Below are 16,716 nucleotides of genomic sequence, written 5' to 3' on the forward strand. Positions count from 1 at the left end.
AGTAACATGCAGAGAATAACGGTGTTTTATTTAATATTACAAAAGATTACATTAAAAAATTTAATTAGCAATTGGATCTGACTCAACTCAAATGTGATTTATAAAAAAATCGAGATCGTCACTGTATACTTGTGCAAAGTCTGGGCTTGAACAATTTTGATTGAAACTCTGTTAATGCATCAGTCGTCACATGTTCTGCAGTTTATATTTTAAGTATTTGTATCTTACAATTTCTTAAATTTCCATCACATGGTTTCTGACGCATAAATGATGTTAAAAGAATTGTATTTCTAATCATTTATCCCACATATAACATTATATAGGTCCCCTGTTCCCCACGGTAATTACTGGACCAGGACCTCTGCTCAACTGACACTGTGGCATAAAGAGAAGACATACAGGTTAGCAGACTATCACATTTCTTCTCTGAAGTGGGTGAACCTTGTGCTGCTCTTCTGGAATAAAACTGTCCACAACAGACTAAAAGCATCCTGTGTAACCATGGAGCTGTGGCTCTTCATGGCCTTATGAAATTCAAATTAGCCTCTCTATTCTATTTCCTGATGAAAAGAAAGAACACCAACAGTGTGCTGTTATCTACACAGCACCTGTATTAGAACAGAAGGAGATCATGTCTTCCTCTATCACTCAGTGCGTTTCAAATTAACACATCTGTACAATATACTCTCTGTCTGTAATATGAAGCTGGAAACAATAGTAATCTTTTTTTTAAATACCTCAAATCTTTTATCATCCATACAAATACAAAGCACGTGGATAATTTACAGTAAATTATTCATGAGCATAGTAACAACAGATCCACACACACCCTCCAGGTACCTCATGCTAATGTATACTGACAGTCATGTACCATCTGAATGAAGTTAACATATTGTCTTTTCCTTTCTCTGTACAAATAATGGGGACTGTGCAAAATTGCAGGGATCCAGTTGCTTTATTGCTGCTTTTGTCTATACATTTATTATCACTGCATTTAAAAAAGCACTTAAATAAACTACAATGGCATGTTAATATAAAAGTTTTGATTATTATGTATTTATTGCTCTTTCCTTCATGTAGGACTACTGTAGTGATGTGTTAGTTATTAATAATGCTACTGCAGCATGCAGGTTCCACATCAAACTGTGACTACAGCCTTGCCGGTGTTTTCTCCCTTCAGCATCCCCATAAAAGCAGCTGGCATGTTTTCAAAGCCTTTTGTCATGTGCTCCCGACTCTTCAGTTTGCCCTGCGGAAAGGGAAGAAACAAGTCGCAAAAATATGTATATATGCAACCTTATTAATTGGGATTTCATTTTTATTGAAGACACATACAGACATTTACACATAGATAAAGCATGTTAATAAATATTTTTTTAATGACCAACCTCTTTCAACCATCCCATCAGTCTCTTGAGGGATTCAGGGTGCTTGTGCTCCCACCTGCTCTGCAGGAAGCCCTCCATCTTAATCTGCTTGAAGATCATGGTCAGATAGGGGTAAGGGCCTGACAGAGAAAGATGGTTCAACAAATACTTTGAATGGTAGTCCAAGAAAACAAACAGTGTCAACATAAGGGTATGTTCATGCATGTCTGCATGTATTTCAGCAGCACAATATCACCCTCTAGTGAACAAAGTTACTAATACACGTTAGGTCAAAGGGGTAAATAATATTTTTACAAATAAAATGAGCAGAACTATCTGCAGCACAGATAACAAAGAAGTACACACCTGTCTGAGGTGTGGTGTCATTGTACACAGAAATACTTCCACACACAGCTATTCTTCCAAAGTTCTTCATTTGTTGCAGGGCAACAGCGGAAAAGGGGCCTCCCACCTTTAACCAGGACAGAAACGATCACAGGAAATGTGATATTAACTAAACAAGAAGTGCTCAAGAACATTTGTCCATCTCTGAACTACACTGCTGCAGCTTACATTGTCAAAGTAGCAGTCGTATCCCTCTGGAGAAGCCTTCTTCAGGGCCTCCTCCAGGGAACCAACAGTCTTGTAGTTGAAGGCCTCATCAAAACCCAACTCCTTAAGGAATGCCACCTTCGCGTCAGACCCTGCCGAACCCACCACCTTGCAGCCCTTAATCTTGGCTATCTGGCCCACCACAGAGCCCACTGCCCCAGCTGCAGCATTGACCAGCAAGGTCTCACCCTTCTGGAGTCCCAAGACCTCCTCAATCCCATAGAGAGCAGTCAGTCTGGAGAAATGGAGACAAAGTTAAATCCAACTTCAAAAACCTGAAAAGCATAAGGGTACGTTTTCTGTCCAGCTCCACTGAAGTACTAATTTGTCATAATGTCAACTATTGCTTTTATAGCAAACGTTTCCAAGCTTGAACTACAGTTCATCAGCAGCACAAAACATCTGGAGCCTTAGCTGTTTATTTTCTCAAAGGAAGAGAAATCTTTGCTGTTTTTCTAAGCAGAGAGTCTTTAAAATAGTTGAGAAATAATACTTAAACCTTTCCAAGTTTTACATACCAGTAGAGGAATTGCAGAAAGTGTTTGTCAGATCAGAGGTTTGTTGCCTCTAAACTCAGAGACGATTGACTACACACATAATAATTCACACATGGGAACTGCTAGCAAACCTCAAAAGATCCCTGGCAAAACGTTTCTGCTCAGGGGTTCCACAATGGTGGACCTTTTTTTGAATGATAAGAGAGATTTAAAGCAACAATATGAAATTTCAGCAAGTGAAAGAATGACAGTCCAGTATGCTCTGACCAGCCCTCAGTGCACTAGATTCACTATGCTCTCCTACCATGTGCTTTATTTACCGCTGTGATGTACTGTGATGAACAAAACTGAAGAAGTCACAGAACTTGCCATCATGTAAAACAAACCACTGTAATGGGTAAAGCCAGCTAGACAACAAGGTCATGCATCAAAGACACAGTGGGTTACTAATACGCACCAGCAAATGGACACAGGTTTGAATAAACTAAATTCGGCCTTCAGATTTTTCTGCGACTGTTAAGAACATTTCCCTCAATGACCAAAAATACCCAGTTCATTTGATTCATGGCTACTGCAGGAACATTGACATGTAGTCATTTTGCAGAAGCTTTTATCCAAACCAACCAATAAGTTACAGGTATTAAGTGTATTTAGAGGCATTTTTCAACAAATTAAAACTTCTAAAATCCTGGTTTTATTTAACATCCGTCATACCCTGGCATGCCGATAGCACCCAAAGCCAGCGCCAAAGAGACGTCTTGAGGCCAGTCAGGCATGATGGGAATGAGGCCTGTCCCATCACAGACAGTGTGGGTGCTCCATCCAGAACGAGCAACAACATGGGTTCCCACAGGAAATGTTGGGTTTTTACTTTGGATCACCCTACAGAAAAACAGCAGAAAAGTCATCTGTCAGTGAAGAGTTCCTCACCCATCGCCATTTCAGTTGTAGCATCACTGACTTACAGAGTAAAGAATGCGTCTGAAACAGATTATTTTGAGGTTCTTTGAAACATTTGGTCACAGAGTAATTTGTTCTGCATGTTTATCAACAGAAACATTTCCAGTGAAACTGAGCGTCTGATGATTCGGCCAAGAACATTCATTTGTCCAATTTCACTTGAGTCACTGTGAATCAAAGGCGGCAGTAATTATTAACAGGTGCAGGACATATTCTGTTTCCGTAAACACCAGACACACAACAAACCTAGTGACAGAAAAACAGACATTTCTCTGTGTGTGTTCAAGTGTAGTTGTGTCTTTGTGTTTCTTACTTGGCCACTTGAGTTCCAATCATCACGTCGCCTTCTTTCATGCGAAACTTACTGAACGGCCTAAAGAGATGAACAGTGCACTACATTAAACTTTAAGTAATGCTTGTTTAATGAATTAATTCAATGATGTAAGAGGGTTTTTACAGGGATAGCCATTTCTGCATGATCCTCCCCTCTGCTCACCTCATGTACGGGTCGACACTGAGAAACACGGCCTCCACAAGCACCTCTGAAACAAAAAGTGTGATCAGACCAAAACAACACTGTTTAAGTGTAAACTTCCTCTTTTGTGTGAGGATCAGCAAACGCTGACTCGTTTTCTTGCTGTTCTATGTTTGAAAGAATAAACAATTAAAATGATCAGTACTGAATTAATTAATAGACAGGAATGATCTTACCTCCATCTTTGGGCTCAGGTAACTCCTCCACCTTGAGCTCAAAGTTGCTGTCCTTTGGAAAACCTTCAAAGTGCTTTGTTAGGATCCATGTCTTAGCTTGGACCATGGTTCTTTGTTTGGTCAGCTGTGAGAGATGATACAGGAATAGGAACAAAATACGTATAAGACATGCTGTACTGCATCCAATTACTAATACGGTGGATACAAATGAAAGCCAGTGTAAGATAACTTCTCCACTGAAGCCATTCAATCAAGGAAGTGAAAAGAAAGGACTTTGGAGGAGTTTTCAATACAGTTAAATATAAGTAAGAGATACAAAAGAATATTAGGTGAGTGATATTAACTTTTGGGCATACTGTAAGTCAAGCAAAAACATTTATTTTTTAAGTTTTCACTAGTGTCCCATTAAAGCTGCACAATTAGATCTAACATCATATAGTTAGTGTATGTGATCAACAGTTGTAGTGACCTGACTGTGTTCTCTCTGTTTATAATACATGTGTCTGCAGTGTTAAAGTAAGTGAAAACTTTGGAGTAAAAGCACGTATTCACTAACAAAACAAGACCTGGCCTGCATAGTGTACATAAGTACATTTACACACCTAAAAAACAGGAAGAATCAATTTCGATGAATGTCAGTTTACATAACTCATCATGTCAACGAGTTTGAGTTTTCTTGGAATGATTTCTTTCAGTAGAGGAAAGCAAATATAATGTTCCTGAAAGAACACGGACTGTCTGCTGTCCAGATAACTTTTTAGATAGTTTTAGTTTTGTTTAATTCAAACAGCGTGAAGTTAAAGCTTGAAGTGTCAAGTAATCTCCCGGTAATCTAACCTTTGGTAGCTGATTGTCGGCAGACAGTCTGCCCAATAACATGACAGGTAGAAACTTACCAGCTGTGTCTCTCCTCAGAGTAAAGTCAGAAGTTTGGATCTTAACACAGGACGCAGCGCGGTGTCAGACACATGGGAGGAGACACGGCGGAAGACGCTGTGCAACCATTAAATCTGATTGGCTGAAACCTGAGCGCAGCGTCGTACGTATGACGTAGGACGTTACGCTGTCGATGTGCGGTTAGTTTGGACCAGAGCCAAAGAGGTATTTCTCCAACTCATTCATAGAGTTTATCCAGTTAAAACCCATTGTAGAAAAATTAGAAATTATATTTGTACGTTTTGCTCACTTATTTTGGCATTAACCATTTGTGAGCTGAGCTTAATGAATATTAACATTCATACTGAAGAGATCTTAGAAAATGTGGTGTGTGATTTAGTTGACCTGATTTCAGATTCTTAAATATAAATCCACTGGTTTTAAAGGAATTCAGAAAGTACACAACTTTTTTAAAAATATAAATGCTATATAAACTATTCTTTAAGTCAAGTCTCCACTGCTAATAAAGATTGGAAATAAAAAATTGTCTCAGAGCCCTAGAGATGAGGTTTTTATTAAACCAGTCTGGTTTGGATGATAGATACAGCCATTTAAAAAAGTTAGTTTATTATGTTTTGTGTGTAAACAATAGCAGTTGTCTCTATTGGGTAAATACAACCTCAGATGAAGACAAAACATATAACCCTTTTCACTGTGCCATTATATATTTAACAAAAAAGAAGCTGAAAAAAAAAACCATGTGGGTAACACTACTGTAAGTATCCTTCATGAAATAACTTGAGGGAATTGTTTCCCTGTATGACTTTATCAGTCTCTGATATCATTGTAAAGGACTGCTGGCCCGATCTTCTTTATAACATTGCTTCAGTTCATTGAGGTTTTGGGGCATTTGCTTGTGTAGTTAGGGCTCGTTGCTGCAAAACACACCTCAAATCATCAACCCTCCACCGCTGTGCTTGAAGGTGGGTATGAAGTGTTTCTGCTGAAATACCACTTCTGTTTCTTTTTCTTCATTGTTTGTCTTTTTAAAATTGTGCTGTCATGGACTTTATGAGTCATGTATTGTCTGAGATGTCCGTCTGTGGTTATTTTGTATTTCTCTGAGCCTGGCACAATCTGACCTTGGGTGAATGTGCTGGACGTTCACGCCTATTAGCAGCTGTCATAAAAGTATTCCACTTTCTTTCTCACTGTAAAACGTTGAACTCCAGTTGTTATGTATTCCCTCTTGGCATTGTGTTAACACACATGCCATGTTCAGACTTTTGTGCTGGATTTGGATGCTCTTTTGAAAGAAACTGCAAAGCCAAGTGATGAGGGACAACTTTTCAGCAGTGATACGTTAATATTCACTTAATGTTTTAATTAAGCAAATATTAACTTATCACCTGTGAACTGACTTATTGTTTTCTTTAGCATTGTACTGTAAGGAAGATGCAGAATTAGATAAATCTAAATAAGTAATCCTAGTTATAAACTAACATTTAGTCAATGCTAAGTTAAGCAAATTATCTGGTGAGGAAAACCATTCTATATGTTTCACAAAATAATCTATAAGATAATAATTCGTCATATGTTACTTCATGTCTCGACATGTTTATCTTATGGACCCCTTTAACTGGGTCATGATGATGCTAATATGACATACTATAACCTATAGTAGGAGTCATTTCTGAATTAAAGTCTTACCTACAAAACAGAATTGTTTATAATGTGCTTTTGTTTATAGCCTCCTAAAATATAAAGTTAAACGTACGGCATGGATTAGCACTAAGGAGAACATCAAATTGCTGCTGCAGCTTTTAACTGGTTTGGCCATATCATACTATATCAATCATGTCCTTATGGATGTTTATGCTGTAGGAGCATGGGGATCTTTCAGATCAGTTTGAGGAGTGCCTACAGTTTGCATTTATTGTGTGTCATACTTTTTCATTGTAAATTACATTTTACTAAACATATTTGTCATTATTACATGTTATAAAAAAGACTCAGTATTAATTAGTTTTTTATTAATTAGAGATAATCTATAGATTATCTTGCCTTAGATACTGAAATTTTTTTTTTTAATATTACTCTTTAATCACATTTTTATTTCTCCTACAGTATAAAATTCTTCATCCTCAGTTGATGTGAAAGCTCAAATCAGGTGTGTTCAGCCACTCAGAGGCTGTAAGTTCAGGCATGGTTGAAAAACAAGCAGGACAGTGACCTTCAAGGTCCCTGGTTGGCCCCCCCTTCGTATGTTATCACTGAAGTCATCATAATTTGACCGACTGTTGCAAATTGCTGAATTGCTATGTATGACTCCTGTACTAATGTGTCCATTATCAACAATCCTCCTCTATTGATTCTTCTTGTTGCTATAAATCAAACCGCGACTACAGCCTTGCCAATGTTTTCTCCCTTCAGCATCCCCAAAAAAGCAGCTGGAACATTTTCAAATCCTTTTGTGATGTGCTCTCGGCCCTGTAGTTTGCCCTGTGGATGCAGAATAAGAAAAATGACACTGAAATTAAAATGGCAAGAAAAGCATCTCTTGGAATTTCATGGTTTTCTGAATGATTTTCTCATAAAATGTGATCTGATCTTCATCCATATCAAGAGTATTAACAAATTATGTGCCTAAAATAATACCACAAAAAACCTTCATTACTTCATTTACTTTGAATTATCATGAAAGCCTCAGTGCTAGAGTTGTTACATACAGTAAATAACTGTAGGAATTTTACTCCACTCTTCCTGCAGAACTGCTTTAGCTCTGTGATATTGTTTGGATGGCTCATGTGTGTCTCTCTCTTCAAATTACTCCTATTGGGATGAGGGCAACATTGAGGGCAAACATTGGCATGATGTTTCCTCCATTATACTTCACGAGTGGGATGTAAATCAACAATTCTTTATCGCAGGTCCTTGATAGCTCCTTTTGGTGAGGCATGGCTCATATAAGAATCTTCTTCTTGTGAAAACCAAAATCAAAAAGTTAGTGTTTTTTGTCAGTGAAAGTAGGTCTAGTTCACCCCCTCAAAATAATTTTCTTCCAGGTATGCTAATGTCTGCTTTTTGAAGGTCATTATTCCAAAGGTTCATATACTTTTTCCACTACAAGGTTTTTATGGTTGTTCTCGATAAAGAACCACACACATGTATTTTAGACACATATTTGTTTGCTAAGATGAAGATCAGATCACATTTTATGGCATGTTAATACAGAAAACGATGAAATCCCAAAAGGATCACATACTTTTTCTTGTCACTGTATGAAGCCTTAGTCATAGGGATTACATTTTCACTGAAGATACATTCACAAATTTACAACTACATCAACATTGTAATTGCTTTTTAATGACCAACCTCTTTCAACCATCCCATCAGTCTCTTGAGGGATTCAGGGTCTTTGTGCCCCCACCTAGTCTCCATGAAGCCCTCCATCTTAATCTGCTTGAAGATCATGGTCAGATAGGGGTAAGGGCCTGACAGAGAAAGATAAACATAAATACATTTGAAGTAGAAGGGATGCATAATATACTGTATGTACATGCAGTTAAAAATACATGTCATTGTATTTCACAAAACTATCAAAACTATCTACAGCACAGATAACAAAGAAGTACACACCTGTCTGGGGTGTGGTGTCATTGTACACAGAAATACTTCCACACACAGCTATTCTTCCAAAGTTCTTCATTTGTTGCAGGGCAACAGTGGAAAAGGGGCCTCCCACCTTTAACCAGGACAGAAATGATCATAGGAAATATGATATTGACTAAACAAGAAGTGCTCAAGAACATTTGTCCATCTCTGAACTACACTGCTGCAGCTTACATTGTCAAAGTAGCAGTCGTATCCCTCTGGAGAAGCCTTCTTCAGGGCCTCCTCCAGGGAACCAACAGTCTTGTAGTTGAAGGCCGCATCAAAACCCAACTCCTTAAGGAATGCCACCTTCGCGTCAGACCCTGCCGAACCCACCACCTTGCAGCCCTTAATCTTGGCTATCTGGCCCACCACAGAGCCCACTGCCCCAGCTGCAGCATTGACCAGCAAGGTCTCACCCTTCTGGAGTCCCAAGACCTCCTCAATCCCATAGAGAGCAGTCAGTCTGGAAAAAGGGAGACAATGTGATTTATGGGAGACAAAGGAAGACTTGTGTGACTCAGCGAGGGTTGATGATATCTTCTGTGCATAATGATTCACATAGTTTTCTACTTTAACTCGTAGTAATAGCTAAATGTATTATGGTAGTGTTCTTAGTACTTTTGTACATTGGTTATTATTACATTTCTATTGCATGGTAATAGTTTAATGTCATTCTACTCAACTTATTTGTTTTTTCTTTGGGCAAAAGTTGTTTATAGTACCGGGTACCTTTTTGCTTTAAATAAGATTAGATTTAAATACTTTGCACTGAATACCCACACAGACTATTTAACGTCATACCCTGGCATGCCAATAGCACCCAAAGCCAATGACAAGGAGACGTCTTGAGGCCAGTCAGGCATGATGGGAACGAGGCCTGTCCCATCACAGACTGTGTGAGTTCTCCATCCACAAGATGCAACAACATGGGTTCCCACAGGAAATGTTGGGTTATTACTTTTAATCACCCTACAGAAAAACAGAAGAGAGGCTATCGGTCAATCAAGAATTTCTTATTGTCATTTCAATTACTGTGTCAGTTTTACTGCTTGACTGTGTGAATTATTATATAGGTTATCTGACACTACATGTTTTAGTTTGCCATGTTAGGCCAGAAGCTGTGACCTTTCTCAGTTATTTACTACAAACGAAAGAAATTAATTGTATTATTATTAAATATTATTTTATTATTGTTCCTTACTTGGAAACTTGAGTTCCAATCATCACATCGCCTTTATTCACGGAAAAACTGCTGATCAGCCTGAAGAGACAAACAATGCGTTCATAATAACAATTCTGAATATTTTCAATTGCATGATCCTCCTCTCGTCTCACCTCATGTATGGGTCAACACTGATAAACACTGCCTCCAGAAGCACCTCTGAAGAAAAGGAAGATCACAACAAAAACTATGTTAAAGTGTAACTTTGTTCAGTAAAGTAAACAATGACTTGCTTTTTTGTATGAAAATGAAAACAAATAACATGACTGCCTGTTGAATCCTAAGTAGAGTGAATAAATAGACAAAAATCATTTTACCTCCATCTTTGGGCTCAGGTAGCTCCTCCACCTTGAGCTCAAAGTCGCTGTGCTGCGGGAAGCCTTCAAAGGGCTTTGTCAGGATCCATGTCTTAGCTTGAACCATGATTCTTGTTTGGGTCAGCTGTGAGAGATACAACAGATGATAGTTCAGTGGCAAAAAAAGGAATTGCAACTATTAGCATTTCCTGGTTTTCTGTATAAATGCGTCATAAACATGATTCTTATCTCAACCAATATCATAACAAACATAATATTTCTAATCTGATAACACAGATTGGAAATATTTTTTAAATGTTTGATTTGGTGAAAAACAGATCACATTTTCATGTTTATGCAGAAAAACTGAAAATATTTTTCTTAGCTGCAACAACAACTGCAACAGTGCTATCCACTGAATATAATATTGTTGTTCTAAACAATTACTAATACGATTACTGATAGGTTGGGTATCTCCATTCCTCCTAAAATAAAAAGTGACTTACTAATTGAACCCTGCTGTCTCTCAAAATACCCTGTAAACTGTATGCATGTACCTTTTCTCACCAGCTCTGCACACAGACACGACTCCGCCAAAAGTTTTTGATTCACTAAACTTGTAGCAGACTAACTCACAGGAAGACAGAGGGCGGGACCCAAGCCTCAATCCTCAAATCTGATTGGCTTTGACACAGTCTCGTAAGCGTGACGGAGGACGTTACGCTGCTACTGCGTGCTGACGTGATGTCAGTTTGGATGTTTGGCGCGTATAGCTAACTAGCTAACCGACGGGAGGCTAATAGGCAGAGGTCCTGAATAAAATTGTAAGTAACAAAGCATGAATGTTTATTAGCTTTGTTTCTAGTGTTGACGTTTGTTGACAAGACAGCATACGAGAAATCTGTTTGAACAAAAGTGATAAGGAAGGTGGTTGCTACTAGTTTGGGCACACTTTTAGTTGTTAACTTAAACGGAAATTGTAGCTAACCTTAATTTTACCAGCTAGGTAGCTAGCTAGCTGGCTGTTGACACCGATCTCTCCTTACAATACATTCACCGGATGAAAAAAGCAAATGTTTGTGCAGTTTATGTTCCCCTTTTGACCAAAATACATATAAATTTGCAAAGAGACTGTCGATTGCGTTAACGTTACCTGTTCACTACTTTAAATGTTGATTTGTGTTGTAACCCCTGTTGTACCCTATCATAAATTACTGTAACATTAGTTAGATTGAAATTCCTGTTGCTTAGCAGTTGATAAACTGGAACTAAATAAAAAGGATTTTGTTCGGAGAGAATAACGTATATACATTTTGTAAAAATTGTATGTAGTTTTTTTTTAATTTGTGTGGGTTTAAACAACTCAAATAGTTTGTATATAATTATTAAATAATTGTATTGTTTTTGTTTAACCTAATTCTTTGTGAATCACATTATGCTGCTGTGTGACTGACTTGCACACCAACAAGGAGGACTCAGTTCTAAACCACTATGTTAGACGGTGGCCAGTTTGTGGAGGCCCTGGGCCGTCTAGGTTATCCTGGTGCATTATCACTGAAGGCATCAGAGTTTGACTGGCTGTTCGACTGTGCCCCAGAGAACCTTCACTTCTTGCGCTTTTTCTGTCGGACATTAAACCGGAGCAATGTTCTCACCACTGAGGAGGCACGTGCTTTTCAGGAGCTACGGAAGTCTGGCAAGCCAATTCTGGATGAAGCAGCTTTGGGCGAGGTTCTGAAAACCATTGGAACTTCAGATGGGGGCAGAGCAAACAACGTAGGGCCCTCTTCTTCATCTTCCAGCTCTATGTTTGCAGCAGATGGGGATGTCACCATAGAGGACTTGGAGGCAGAGCTCCAGGCACTGTGTAAAGAGAAAGAACTGAAGCAGCGACGCTACAATCGGTTGCAGGTTGTAGCCACATCCCGTGCAGATGTTGACCTACGACTCACTGCAGAGCTGGAGAGTGGTACATGTAGGCTAAAGGAAACCAGTGCATCTATTGGGGCTGAGAATGCCGACACTAACACTCTGTTACAAAACCTAACAGATGAGGTCAGCAAACTTGCTTCATATCTCCATCTAGAAGCCAAACAAAAAGGAATAAGAGAACCTGTGCCCCCGTCAAACTCTTCAATCTCCAAAAGGCACAATGTCCTCCTCTCACAGATTTCCTTGGATGCATACCTGCATCAAGAGGAGCTTAACACCAAAACACTAGCTGCCTTCACTCAGAAACATTTTTTCCAGGGAATCTCTGACATTGTTGAGACTTCTTGCTCTGAGCGCTTCCAGGTCCTTGACCTCAGTTCTTGTGAAGAGGAGGAAGAGGATGGGCTGGACAAAAGAGAGAAGGAGGACCGGTTGGTGGAGCGCAGAAGAACAGAGATGGCCAGACTTCAGTGGTCTCATATTGTGACCCAGCACCAGCTGATGCAGGCAGTGGCAGAGGAGAAGAGTGTTAAGGCTGGACTGGATTGGCTCTCGGAGAAGTCTGCTCATACCAAGGTATACGTTATGTGTGTTTTAGTTGTGTCTATTACAGTCAAAGTTGTTCTCATGGCTTGTTATATAATTACTATTATTGCTTCCTCTCAACTATCCTTTATATCTCCACTTTACTAGAGCATTTCCACCTCCTCTTCACTGCATGTGCGTGACGCTGTGACCAAGAAGGAGCTGCAAGCTGTGGAGGCTGAGCTGGAGGCTCTGCTTCATGGACCAGTACCTGCAGCTCTTAGAGAGTCAGCCAGGCTGCTTAATGTACCAGTAGTGAGGGGAGACCTGGCTCTACAACTGGCCAGGCAGGACTACTACACCTCCAGACAGGATCAGGTTAGTAGGTGACATCCTTTTCAGTGATTTATTTATACTGAAAACATAAATACACAAAAAATTTACCTGTGCTAAACTCATGGTTTTGATTGCTGTTTTAACCGACATGTGAAACTGTGGAACAACTCTGCCAATGTAAGACAATCTGGAAATAACAATGAATTAAATAACAATTAACAGTCCAGTCCTCCCCCTAGGTTCGTGACTACCTACTGCGCCAGAAGGCGTCCTTTGATCTGGTCCTCTTGGCTCAAGAGATGGAGTTGAGGAGGTGGAGAACATGTTTGAAGCAGCTGGGCGACGTAAACAGCAGAATGATTAAGGAAGGTGAAGCTTTTACCTTAAGGATTGAGTCCTTGGCACATCCTGACCTTGCTATCAACCCTAGGTCCAACCCTATTATCAACTGCAGGGATGCAGCATTTAGCAGGTAAGTACCTGAAATGTGTATGTTACACAAATTTAGATGTATAACAATTTAGTACTTTTTAAAAATGTTTTTTTTAAGCATGTGTGTTGCCTTTTTCGATTCTTTCAATATATTGTAATAATACGTGATCATTTTTCTACTTATCTATTTATATATAAAGAATAAAAGTGCAATGACAAAAAGCCCACAGTGTAACTAATTCACTAACACATTCACATCACTGTGACTGTTTGTAGATTTAAACCAGTGTTTCTCTGCAACACCTGTGTAATCTATGTTGCTTTGTGTTTGTCCTTTATAAAATGCAGACTGTCTCTCTTTGGGATGTAATTCAGTATTATATCTTTCCTGGGTCTTTCCTTAGACTGCTTGAGATTCTTGACAATGATTTTGATCATGGTCGATCAGAGCCTTTTCGGACATATGAAGCATTGGATCAGGCTTCTCGTGACCAGGCAGACAACCTCCAAGTGACACGAGATGCTCTAGGTGGTGCTCACAGAGAGCAGAACTACACAGCTGCTCGTCTTTATGGCGACTGTGAGGCGCTCCACAGGTCAATGTATACAGAGCTCCAGCAGCTGGTCTTAGGGCCGCAGGTACGTCCAACAGTCAGCACTGACCAGGATCTGCTCTGCCCAAATGCACAGGTGGGTTTGTTTCCTTTTCCTTTATGTACAGTCATGAGCAGTCCTCAATGTGAGTCAGTTGATTTTAAATTATCCATGACTGTTGGTGAGGGAAGCTGGTGACACAACATATTTTTTCTTTTGCACAATGTCAAGCACATAATAAAGAGACACAGGTGTTGGGTGAAAAAAATCTGTGTGTGATAAATGGGCCTCAGGTGGAACTGCTTTGCTACACGTCACAAGGCTTAGTATCTAGCCTGTATTTTTGTCTGTTCACCCTGTCTCCTTGCTCAAGGATGGTCATATCTTTTTACTCTATATCTACAGTTTTAAATATGAATGGCCTTCACATTTCATGTCTTGTAGTGACAACTATTTAACTACATTGCATGGCCTAAAGAAGTTACACAATAATATTTCTTGGACTGCCTTTTGCTTTTATTGCAGCACACTTTTGCTGTGGCATAATTTCAGTATGCTTATGCAATATCACATTTGTTTCAAGAGTTGCATTAATTTCTTGTCAAGATTTTTTGCTTGGTGAAATCCAGGTGGTGATCATTATGTTCATACATTTACATTGACAAGAAAAGCTTTGTGAACCTTTTGGAATTTCATGGTTTTCTGCATTAATTTGTCATAAAATGTGCTCTGTTCTTCATCTAACTCACAACAATAGAAAAACATAGTCTGCTTAAAATAATAGTACACAAACTATATGTTTTCATGTTTTTATTTAACATAACATGGAAACATTCACAGTGCAGGGCTTATATGGCAGCATTTTTCTGTTTGCAGTTATTTAAGAACTGGATATTAAAGTCCATTAATTTATTAATATATTGAATTGGATATTTTTTAACTTTGACACTTACAGTCCTATGCACAAGGACCTTTGTAGCAGGTCTTAATATGCAAAAACAACCCTTATATTTTCCTTTTATTTATACAATCTGTTATTTGACAGCTTATATTTATAGAAATATTTACAAACAACTGAATTAATTTACATGAAGAATTAGGATTATTTGATGTTTTTAGAGATTCAGTTAGTCAGCTCATGTACCTTATAGTTTAAAATGTGTTCTTACATTGCTGATTATTTGTTTGTCCTGTTCTCATCCCACTTTTTGTGCTTCTACAGGAGCTGACAGTGAAGCTTGTGGAAGCAGAGTCTCAGCTACAGAGACTGCAGCATTTAATGCAAGAAATCATGGGGGAGGTGAAAGCCAAGCGTTCTCAGCTCGAGCGCAATGCCCTCCTAAGGCGGGAGAGGGAGTTATACATCTATTTTCACTTGGATGCCAGACTACTGCAGAAAATAGTTGAAGATCTGGAGAGCAAAATGGCATCGAAGAGAGGGCAGCAATAGTCAAACATACCAGAGTGAACGGTTTCTGAGCAGAGGAAGTCAAAATGTGTTCTCAAAGCTTGAGGAAGTGCCAGTCTAATGAGCACACACTGTGCTTTAAGCAGAAGAAAGAAACTCACTGTCTCTGCCGATTTCAAGTGGGAACCTGCTCAAAATCTGGACATTCTCTTGTTTTGTGTGGGCGATTATTAATTAACTGAACTTTGGAAAAACACTGAACTTGAGAAAATGAGCTTTGGTTTATGTGAGGATTAGAATTTGAATGATTGGGTTAATTTCACAGTTTTACATAAAGTAATCATAATAATTTTGTCTGTTATGATTTAAAATTCCTTTTCTTTTGGTCTTAAGTCATCTGATGAATAAAGAGAAATATCTTAATGGAAGTTATTTTTAATTTTATATGTTTTTTTGGGTTGGCAGTTCAAACCAGGTCTTCTGGTAACTAACTTAATTCTTCCCTTTGTCTTATTTAGGCCATTGAGGGTTGAAAAGTCAAAGTTCCTCAGGTAGAGAGAGAGTAGCAGGTATTCTGATGGGGAGATGGAGCAGTCCAGAAGAATGTTGTACTCTGGACCACTGTCCGAGGCGGCCCAGAAAGTCCTGGTTGCTCTACGGGCCCAGAGTTTAAATGCAGCTAGACACCACTGCGTTTCCTCCTATAGTCACAGTCAAAGTGAGTCAGGGAACAATCATAAATGTATTAGCAACTGAGTTGTTTGTTCTAGTGTTATAATTTCTTTCATATTGCACATAATTACCTGCTAACAGGCATTGTAGTTCATCTGTTTGTCAATACAAGATTGTAGCTAAGTAACATTTCAGATGATTGCACAATACTGGCATGAAGAGTGTTGCTCTAGGATACTGTATGCTATTTCTAGTCTCTTGTAGGTGTTGTAGAATCCAGTTAAGCAAAAAAAAAAAAAAAACTGTTTTCGAACGTGCCGACTTGATAAATCACAATGACATGCAGTACTGCAGCAATTCCAAGCCTTGTTTCTTCAGAGGTTCTGCTCCAATAATAGTATTAGATCAGTAGTATTAGAAGAAATACTAGAAAATAATAGAACATTTCACAATTACACATTTAGTTTTTATGTAAAACCTTTTAGAAGGTAGTATAATTTAGAATTATTTTTATTTACTTATTTTTATTTTATTTGCTTTCGTTTTCTTTTAGTTTTCTTGACAGTTTATGGCTTTCTCCTTTGTTGTGCATATGGTAGTGCAGAGACATGGCAGCGTG

General features: G+C 38.7%; 3 protein-coding genes across 5 annotated transcripts; 1 reads left to right on the plus strand and 2 right to left on the minus strand.

The window, feature by feature from the left end:
• Nucleotides 1-28: 28 nt before the first annotated feature.
• On the minus strand, nucleotides 29-5,139 carry LOC113157450 (prostaglandin reductase 1-like). The gene is made up of 9 exons (XM_026352944.1): nucleotides 5,044-5,139; nucleotides 4,148-4,271; nucleotides 3,933-3,978; nucleotides 3,750-3,809; nucleotides 3,191-3,358; nucleotides 1,941-2,214; nucleotides 1,734-1,839; nucleotides 1,389-1,507; nucleotides 29-1,249 (listed from the first exon to the last, which is right to left on the minus strand). Exons 2-9 carry the CDS (start codon nucleotides 4,251-4,253, stop codon nucleotides 1,139-1,141), a joined length of 990 nt encoding a protein of 329 aa, XP_026208729.1. The 5' UTR covers nucleotides 4,254-4,271; nucleotides 5,044-5,139; the 3' UTR covers nucleotides 29-1,138.
• Nucleotides 5,140-5,629: 490 nt separating this feature from the next.
• Nucleotides 5,630-10,835, minus strand: LOC113157449 (prostaglandin reductase 1-like). 2 transcript variants are annotated; one of them, XM_026352942.1, is made up of 9 exons: nucleotides 10,756-10,835; nucleotides 10,220-10,343; nucleotides 10,016-10,061; nucleotides 9,882-9,941; nucleotides 9,482-9,649; nucleotides 8,870-9,143; nucleotides 8,663-8,768; nucleotides 8,399-8,517; nucleotides 5,630-7,525 (listed from the first exon to the last, which is right to left on the minus strand). In XM_026352942.1, exons 2-9 carry the CDS (start codon nucleotides 10,323-10,325, stop codon nucleotides 7,415-7,417), a joined length of 990 nt encoding a protein of 329 aa, XP_026208727.1. In that variant the 5' UTR covers nucleotides 10,326-10,343; nucleotides 10,756-10,835; the 3' UTR covers nucleotides 5,630-7,414. The 2 variants fall into 2 exon arrangements, with proteins under 2 accessions (XP_026208727.1, XP_026208728.1); XM_026352943.1 differs by having other exon boundaries at nucleotides 10,705-10,803.
• Nucleotides 10,836-10,944: 109 nt separating this feature from the next.
• Nucleotides 10,945-15,900, plus strand: haus3 (HAUS augmin-like complex, subunit 3). 2 transcript variants are annotated; one of them, XM_026353519.1, is made up of 6 exons: nucleotides 10,945-11,022; nucleotides 11,668-12,706; nucleotides 12,824-13,033; nucleotides 13,231-13,463; nucleotides 13,828-14,062; nucleotides 15,240-15,900. In XM_026353519.1, the coding sequence occupies exons 2-6, from the start codon at nucleotides 11,690-11,692 to the stop codon at nucleotides 15,465-15,467; spliced, it is 1,923 nt and encodes a 640-aa protein (XP_026209304.1). In that variant the 5' UTR covers nucleotides 10,945-11,022; nucleotides 11,668-11,689; the 3' UTR covers nucleotides 15,468-15,900. The 2 variants fall into 2 exon arrangements, with proteins under 2 accessions (XP_026209304.1, XP_026209303.1); XM_026353518.1 differs by having other exon boundaries at nucleotides 13,828-14,113; nucleotides 15,240-15,899.
• The last annotated feature ends 816 nt before the right edge of the window (nucleotides 15,901-16,716 follow it).

The sequence above is a fragment of the Anabas testudineus genome, chromosome 18 (assembly GCF_900324465.2).
Source record: "Anabas testudineus chromosome 18, fAnaTes1.2, whole genome shotgun sequence".
Lineage (NCBI taxonomy): Eukaryota > Metazoa > Chordata > Actinopteri > Anabantiformes > Anabantidae > Anabas > Anabas testudineus.